The 8,043-nt window shown below is 53.9% G+C and overlaps 1 protein-coding gene across 13 annotated transcripts in view; it reads left to right on the top strand.

Moving 5' to 3' along the window:
* Znf219 (zinc finger protein 219) overlaps positions 1–7,791 on the top strand; it is a 14,187-nt gene extending 6,396 nt beyond the window's left edge. For 3 of the 13 annotated variants that reach the window (XM_028788519.1, XM_028788518.1, XM_028788517.1), the window contains 3 exons: positions 4,250–6,069; positions 6,353–6,484; positions 6,725–7,791. In XM_028788519.1, coding sequence (XP_028644352.1) covers positions 4,569–6,069; positions 6,353–6,484; positions 6,725–7,332 — 2,241 coding nt within the window. In that variant the 5' untranslated portion in view covers positions 4,250–4,568 and the 3' untranslated portion in view covers positions 7,333–7,791. Of the gene's footprint in view, positions 1–289; positions 974–1,726; positions 6,070–6,352; positions 6,485–6,724 lie in introns of those variants that run through there. The other 10 variants (XM_028788524.1, XM_028788523.1, XM_028788522.1 and 7 more) reach the window with 9 other exon arrangements.
* Positions 7,792–8,043: the final 252 nt, after the last annotated feature.

Below are 8,043 nucleotides of genomic sequence, written 5' to 3'. Positions count from 1 at the left end.
GTGAGAGTTGGGGGGGTGTCCGGGGGAGGGGGCCAGGTGGGGGAGTCGGGATCCCCGCACGGAGGGGAGGGCCTCGGCGCGGGGCGGGGGCGCGCGGCTTTGTAGGGGCCGTGAGGCCGGGCGCCGCGGCCTGGGGTGCAGGGGGCCTGGGGGTGAGCGGTGGGAGAGCGGTGAGCACAGTGGAGGTGCGCCCCAGCCCAGGTGCAGCGGGTGGGGGTGGGGGAAGGAGCCCTAACTCTTGGGGACCGGCAGGGCACGGGGGGGGCGGGCGGGGAGAGGATGGGGGTGCTTCTCTCTGTGTCCCAAACAAAGTGTCACAAAGAGCTCGGCCCGCGGCAGCCGCGGAGGCGGCTGTAACTCTGCTTTTGTTCTCCTGGCCCGGGGTAGCTGAGCTCTGGCCTCCCTGTCTTCCAACCCTGCCCCCATTATCCTCCTGGATTATTTTCCACGGGTGGAGTGTGAGGTGTGCTGGTGGAGTCCCTCGTGTGAGAGCACAGGTCCTGCTCTGCTTGCCTACCAGTTTTTGAGAGGGGTATTTTCCCAGAAGATCTCTTGCCCACCTCCCAGCCTGAGAACTGAGGCTCATACTGCCACTAACACTGACTTTTTTTTAGGGCCAGCCCTAGTTAAAGAGACTTAAGCCTGTATATATGCCCTCTTTACCGCCCCCCCCCCCCATCCCAGGCTCCTGAGAACTTTCAGAATGGGGTCAAGTTAGGACATGCTAGAACATGGATCTGGGATAAGATTGCGTGTGAGTGTGTGTGTGTGTGTGTGTGTGTGTGTGTATTGTACCTCCCTCTCACCTCTTCATCGTTATTTGGGAGCCAATGACTGAAATTTCATGTTGCCCCCGTGCCCCACCCCCCTCCAGTCCTTTCTCCCCAAGAACTCTTTCTACAAAGTGTAGGTTCGGTGTACTGTGGCTTTGAAACAGCTCTCAGGTTCCGAGAGCCATGGAGCGACCGTACAAGTGAGTCGTTCTCTTGTGTGTGTTCTGCAGGTGGTCTTGACTCTGGGCTGTCTAATAAGCCCCTTTCTATTTACTCTCCTCTAGCGCTGAGGTTCATACTTGTTAGCTGATTTAGGAGAGGGGAGATTGCCAACAAGAGGGAAAAAATCATGTGTTGGGGATGACCAGAGACAGGCCTAATTACTGCTAGGCCCTAGAGACCCTGATCTTTTGCTACTGAATACTTGTCCTTAAAAATCTTCGAATCACAAGATTTGGGCTGGAGAGGGGCAGTCTTCTTGGTCCTTTATTTAGCGGATTCTTTCGTAAATCTTTTCACCACCCATTCATCCTCCGTAAGATTTGGTGGTCCACACCACCTCTGCATCGGCTCTCCTAGTATGTAAAAGTAATTGGCCTGTTGCTTTGGAAATATTTCTAATTTGTAACACTGGTCTTGCATCCCTGCAAAATACAAACAGGAACAAGATAACCCTTGATTCCCACTGTGTGTGGAAAGTAGGTCAGTGCCACTCTTTGGCCAAGGCTCAGGGGTGGTGTTTAAGCCTTGACTATAGAAAAATGTGAGGATTGTCCACAGACAATACATGTCTGACTTAGGTTCCAAACCAGGTCACAGACTCCGTCTCTGCTAGTACTCCCTTATTGAGAGCAGTTTATGAGCTCTGGTGCACGAGACCTGGTTTGATACAGAGATGACGGAAGCCATCTTGACTGGGCCTAGGAGGTCTCGGTGGATTTTATTGATTTTAGGCCACCTTCTGGGGAACTTCCCTGAGGAGAAATTCATCTTCCATTTGTGCCTTCTTATGTGTTTCTGCACTCCGTCCTGGAAACTGCTACATGTGGAAGTGCGGGGGTTCTCGTTCGGGTGAGGAAGCCTGGCCTTTTTCCTCCTCCTTTTGCCTCAGATATTAGGCCATTTTCCTAGGACACATTTTGCTTAGTGTTTTACAGGCAATTTTAGAGGCCCTAGAATCTTCTCAGAATCAGAATATGTGCCCATAGGTTAGTCAGCTATGACCATGCAGTATTCACACACACCCCTCCCAGCCATCTGCTTCCTCTGAATATACCAGATTGGCTGTACACCAGGATGTTCCGGGAATCCCCAGGAAAGCAACAGAATGTGATGGACTCAAATACGATGCCTCAGTAACTCATTCCAGGATGTACAAACTGTAACTGTTGTGACATTCTGTAAAGCTAATTAAAAAATTTTAGGTGTGTGTATTTTTTATTTTCAATGACATTCGAAAGGCCACAGTAATTCCTCTGGTAGATACCCCTCCATAGTTTCTCTGAAACCCCTGTGTAGTTTATGAATATGAATATATATATATATAAATCCAGTAGTTTCTGTGTCCTCTCTGGTTCTAAAATGGGCAACGTGGGCTCTCTACCACTTCCTAGCTCTATCTGTGGTACTGAGGTAGCCAGAGGTCCATCTCTAGTAGCCCACTGCACTCTCCATGGTACTGAAGGAATGGCCATTTGTTTTAGCATCTCTTGGGGGCCAGAAGAGACCTGTGACTTAAAACCACACAACTTTTAAGTTGGCAGGGACTATAAATGTAAATTCAGTATAACTCATTTCACAGAAGGTAAACTGAGAGGATAGCTGGTTACTGAAGGTTGTAAGGCCTAGGCTTGCAATAGCCTGTACTCCTTAGTTCTATTCTAACACCTTTATGCAGTTGTCATTGAACCTGATCAGACTCTTGGTCCCAGTAACCTACAGGCCAGGAAAGGATGCCTGAATTTGGACCCAGAGAAACACACACATTAAGTGGCAGTGGTTTCCTGCTGATGTTTGAGCAGGACATCTTGTTAATTTTGGCTCTCAAAAGTCAGAGTCTGCATGTGACAGGTGTTTGCCCCTTCATAAAGTCTTGCCACATCCACTAAACGTTGAAAATTTAAGAAGCTTTGGACCCCCAGTGTTTTCTTTGCTGATAAGCAGGGCTAACTCCTGGCCCAGTTCTCTTCATTTAAAAATTTGTAAGTAAAGTAATGCTTGAGTCCTCCTTTTTGTTAGTAACCCATTTCAGTTTCATAATTCTCATTGTAAGGAAGTTCTTTATAGAGTATTGTGTCTGATGTTTAAAAAAAGAAGCTAGGCCCAAGTTCATCTACCTGAACAAGATACAATTCTATATGGAAGGAGGAAGGTAGGATGACTTGTGGTCATCCACTGAAGCCTAAATTCCATGACCTTCTTAGCAGGCAGACCTCCCGTTACCATCCCCTTCCTCAACTCTCTCCTTCCCAGCCCTGTGCAGCACTTGTCAGGGATAGGGAATTTTAGATGGAGAATTTTAACCCTTTCCTGCTCAGAGCTTGTGTGGATCTCCTATCTGTGCAGATGGCAAGGCCCCGCCCCCCATCCCTCACTCCAGCCTCTTGAGCTCAGAGCCAGTGTAATCCTCCTCTTGTGTGAGGAAGCCTCTCCCCTGCAGAGAGGAGGAAAGCCTGCTTCGGAACAGCTCTGGACAAAGGGGCTGAGATGCCCCGTCAAACCACAGGCTCCAAGGTTTGAACCGGGGTGAAACCTAAATGGGACTTGCAGTTTTTAACCCCTTCCCTAGGCTGGTAGTGCCCCTTAACTTCCAGGCCTCCCCCAACTCTCTTCATTCCCTCTGTAGCTGGCTCTCCCTCCATGCCCCTCCCCCTCTGTCTCCAGACTCTGCTGCTGGGAGGTGTTTCTCTCCCATGCATGAATGAGTCTCTGTAATGAATGGAAATGAATGGATCAGGAATCCAGGAAGGGGGAGGGGGAGGAGGAAAGACCAGAAGACTGGGTGCCGGCAGAAGCAAGGAGGAGGAACCTGGAGGGATTCTGGCTGGCTGGCCCTGGGTCTGAGAGGAGCTAGTGCCATTTGGATAACAGGAGTATGGCTAGCCCTCCACATTTGTTTATCCAGGGGCACAGCCCAGCGCGAGTGGAAGAGGGGTATACTATGATGGCCTCCCACATTGTGTGTGCGCTCCTGTGTGTGTGTGTGCGCGTGTGCGTGTGTGTGTGTGTGTGTGTGGTGATGGGGGTTCTGGATGAGGTGTTTAAAACATCACTTGGGGGAGGAAGTCTGGATTTATCATACAAGTTGGTAGATCAAGGGATGCAAGTTTTGAGGACAGCAAATAGGAAGCATGTGATACCCCAAGATTACAGTAGGTAGAAGGGGTGGGTTTCAAGAATACAGGCTGCTAAGTGGGGTGACTTTACTGCTGAAAGCCAGGGCTCATCGTTCCTCCAATCACTCTGTCTTGTTTTAGCACCTCCGCACCTGTTGCCTTCATTAGCAGCTTTTCTTCCTCCTCCTTCCAATCCTCAGAACCAAAGAATGTGAAAGGGGTCCATGGAGGTGAGTGAAGTTCTGTCCTTGACCTGAGTATCTTCAACGGCACACCCTCTCCTGCCTCCTTTTTTTTTTTTTAACTTCCTATTATAGTAACATAGGTTATTTACTTGGCCCCAGTGTCTAACTTCCACTCATCCCACAATTTCTGTAGGCGAGAAGCACCAGTGTACCTAGGTCAGGCTCCAACCTCCCAGTCTACATATACACTCTTCTATTTATCCTTCGTCCCCTTGATGCCTTTGCGTTTTCTACAAATCGACCTTTTCCACCCTGTCCTCCACGTGCATCTTTCCCCACAGGGCTCACGTCCCCGCATCCTGGTCGGCCACCTAGAGCCTTCCCCACCAGCCTTCGACGGCGAGCTGGATCTGCAGCGCTACTCCAACGGACCAGGTGTCAGCGGGACTCCAGGACCCGGGTCGCCTGGGATGGGAGCAGTGGGCTGGTCTGAGACTCGTGCAGGCGAACGGCGCTTCCCGTGTCCTGTGTGCGGAAAGCGCTTCCGATTCAATTCCATCCTGGCTTTGCACCTGAGAGCCCACCCGGGCGCCCAAGCCTTCCAGTGCCCACATTGCGGCCACCGCGCAGCGCAGCGGGCTCTGCTGCGCTCACATCTCCGAACGCACCAGCCGGAGCGTCCACGCAGCCCTGCTGCACGGCTGTTGCTGGAGTTGGAGGAACGCGCCCTGCTTCGTGAAGCCCGACTCGGGAGAGCCAGAAGCTCAGGGGCCATGCAGTCCAGCCCTGCTGCAGAGGGCCTGGCTCGCCCTCAGGTTCCTTCCTCATCTGCCTTCCGTTGCCCTTTCTGCAAAGGCAAGTTTCGCACCTCAGCGGAGCGGGAACGCCACCTGCACATCCTGCACAGGCCCTGGAAGTGCAGCCTGTGCAGTTTTGGCTCTAGCCAGGAGGAGGAGTTGCTGCACCATAGTCTGACGGCCCACGGGGCTTCCGAGCGCCCCCTGGCGGCTACTTCTACTCCTGAACCCCAGCCTCCACCCCAGCAAGAACCCAGATCTGCCCTTGAGCCTGAGTCTGAGCCTGAACCTAGGCCAGAGCCTGAACGTGAGGCAAACCCTGCTCCAACTCCTGCCCCTCCGGAGGAGCCCCCTGCGCCACCTGAGTTCCGTTGCCAGGTGTGCGGCCAGAGCTTTACACAGTCCTGGTTTCTCAAGGGTCACATGCGCAAGCACAAGGCCTCCTTTGATCATGCGTGCCCCGTATGTGGTCGCTGCTTCAAGGAGCCCTGGTTCCTTAAGAACCACATGAAGGTGCACACCAGCAAGCTGGGTCCTTTGCGTGCTCCAGGCCCTGGCTCTGCGCCTGCCAGAGCCCCTCAGCCTCCTGACCTGAGCCTACTGGCTTATGAGCCACTGGGCCCTGCGCTCCTCCTGGCCCCAGCACCCACTCCGGCTGAGCGCCGAGAGCCCCCAAGCCTCTTAGGCTACCTGAGTGTACGAGCTGGGGAAGTACGACCCAATGGTGAGGGTGCTGACCCTGGAGGTGGCCGAAGCTATGGAGGATTCCGCCCACTGCCTTCGGCTCTTCCCAACCGGGCTCGGCGACACCGTACAGAGGAACCAGAAGAGGAAGAAGAAGTGGTGGAGGCGGAAGAGGAGAGCTGGGCCCGAGGCAGGTCGCTGGGCTCTCTGACTTCCCTGCACCCCAACCCAGGTGAGGGATCAGGACAGCCTGCACCTGCCGCGGGGGCCCAGGCAAGATCTACAGCCACCCAAGGTATGTACACACTGTTTTCTCTGGGGGGTTGGTGGCATTTGGTTCTGGAAACTTTGTCCAACACTCCTTTTCAGAAAACCTGCTTCGATTTCTCCTGGGCTTCTGTCCCCTCCTGCCCCCTTTTCCTACTGGAAGCTTTGTGGTTTCCTAAGGGTATTAACTCTAATAAATCTTTGTTCCCCCAAACCTCTTTCCCCTTGGGCCCAAAGGGATGGTGGGTATAATGGATACCTGGCCGGGACAAGGCAGCGAGACCTTATAATTTCCTTTTAACGTCTTGCAGAAGAAAACGGGCTGCTGGTTGGAGGGACACGATCTGAAGCGGGCCGTGGGGCCACTGGCAAGGACTGCCCCTTCTGTGGAAAATCGTTCCGCTCGGCGCATCACCTAAAAGTGCATCTTCGAGTGCACACAGGTGAGGGAGGCTTTCTGCATAGGGGAGGGTCTAGGAGGAAGAAAGGTAAGAGCAACCAGAAGGCTGGAGGTCATGCTGGCCACCTCTCAGACTGGCCAGGAAAGATCATCTAGATCACCTCGTGGGGAGTCAGCATTTGCTCCTGGTCTTTGGGATGAAGTTTGTAAACGGAGCAAAATACTAGTGTGGGTGTGCAAAGTGACAGTGACCCCGTGACCTACTCTAACCCACTCTTCCCAGGTGAGCGTCCCTACAAGTGTCCACACTGCGACTATGCAGGTACCCAGTCTGGCTCGCTCAAGTATCATCTTCAGCGTCACCACCGAGAGCAGAGGAGCAGTGCGGGTCCTGGGCCACCTCCAGAGCCCCCACCGCCTTCCCAGCGGGGCTCACTGCAGCCGCAGTCAGGAGCCAAGCCAACTCAGGCCTCTGCCACCTGGGTAGAGGGCACTGCAAGTACCCGGCCTCCTTCGAGCAGCACCGGACCAGGGTCCCGTAGGAAGCCTGCCAGCCCTGGGAGGACCCTGCGCAACGGGCGAGGTGGTGAGGCCGAACCCTTGGACCTGTCCCTACGGGCAGGCCCGGGAGGTGAGGCCGGGTCAGGGGGTGCCCTTCACCGCTGCCTCTTCTGCCCCTTTGCCACTGGAGCTCCTGAGCTCATGGCCTTGCATCTGCAAGTACACCACAGCCGTCGTGCTCGGGGCCGCCGGCAGCCCCGAGCTGACACGTCTCCACCCTATGTCCGGGCACCATCAGGAGAGACCCCTCCCAGTCCTCCACTAGAAGAGGAGGGCAGCCCAGGGCTGTCTAGATCCGGAGAGGCAGGTCTTGGGGGGCAAGAACGGTAGGGAGCCCTCTTAGGAGTGATTAGCTTAGTAAGCTTACCCCGCAGGAGCGGGGAAGTGCTAGAGGTAGTTGGGTAGAGCAGCCAGCAGGGAGCAGTGTGGGACCCGTATCCCAGCCCAAGGTGGACCAAGAGGTAAAGCGGGCAGTGGGTGAAGGAGAATGGGCAAGCAGTAGCCACCCAGCCCAGAGGAGTCACAGTGCCTTAGAAGTGGCAGAGGTGAGGGTCAAAGAACGGGGTCCTAGGGCTGGTGGAGGCCGTGTTCCTGCTGAGGAGCCACTCTGCCAGTTTCTGCTGGTCCATAGGCATGAGAGTTTATTTTTGTATAAGGGGTGGGGGTGGGGGCCACTGTACCCTTCTAGCCCTATCAGGGGCCCTGTAGACGTTGCTATTTTTGGTACGATTCCTGTCATCCCTGTTGAAGAGTCATGTCCCCAATAAACAGGTGTCTTGAGGCACAAGGCCCTGTGTGTCTGCCTGTGTTTCACTCTTCCTGGGTACTTCAGTGTCAACGAGCTTGATATGGATGCACAACTTTGATTCAGCAACGCTGCATGGGGTCCTGAGAATTAGCATGTGTAATACATAGCCTCAGGTTTTCTTGCACTGTGGCCCGAGGACATCACTAAATAACTGCTGCATTGTGCTGGACCCATCTGACCATCTAAGCCTCAAGATGTGGGTGTAAAATGGAGGAGGAACTTCAGAGTTCATC

Source organism: Grammomys surdaster, unplaced genomic scaffold, assembly GCF_004785775.1.
Source record: "Grammomys surdaster isolate TR1022 unplaced genomic scaffold, NIH_TR_1.0 125750, whole genome shotgun sequence".
In the NCBI taxonomy this organism is placed as follows: domain Eukaryota; kingdom Metazoa; phylum Chordata; class Mammalia; order Rodentia; family Muridae; genus Grammomys; species Grammomys surdaster.
This window is presented reverse-complemented; position numbering and strand designations above follow the sequence as displayed.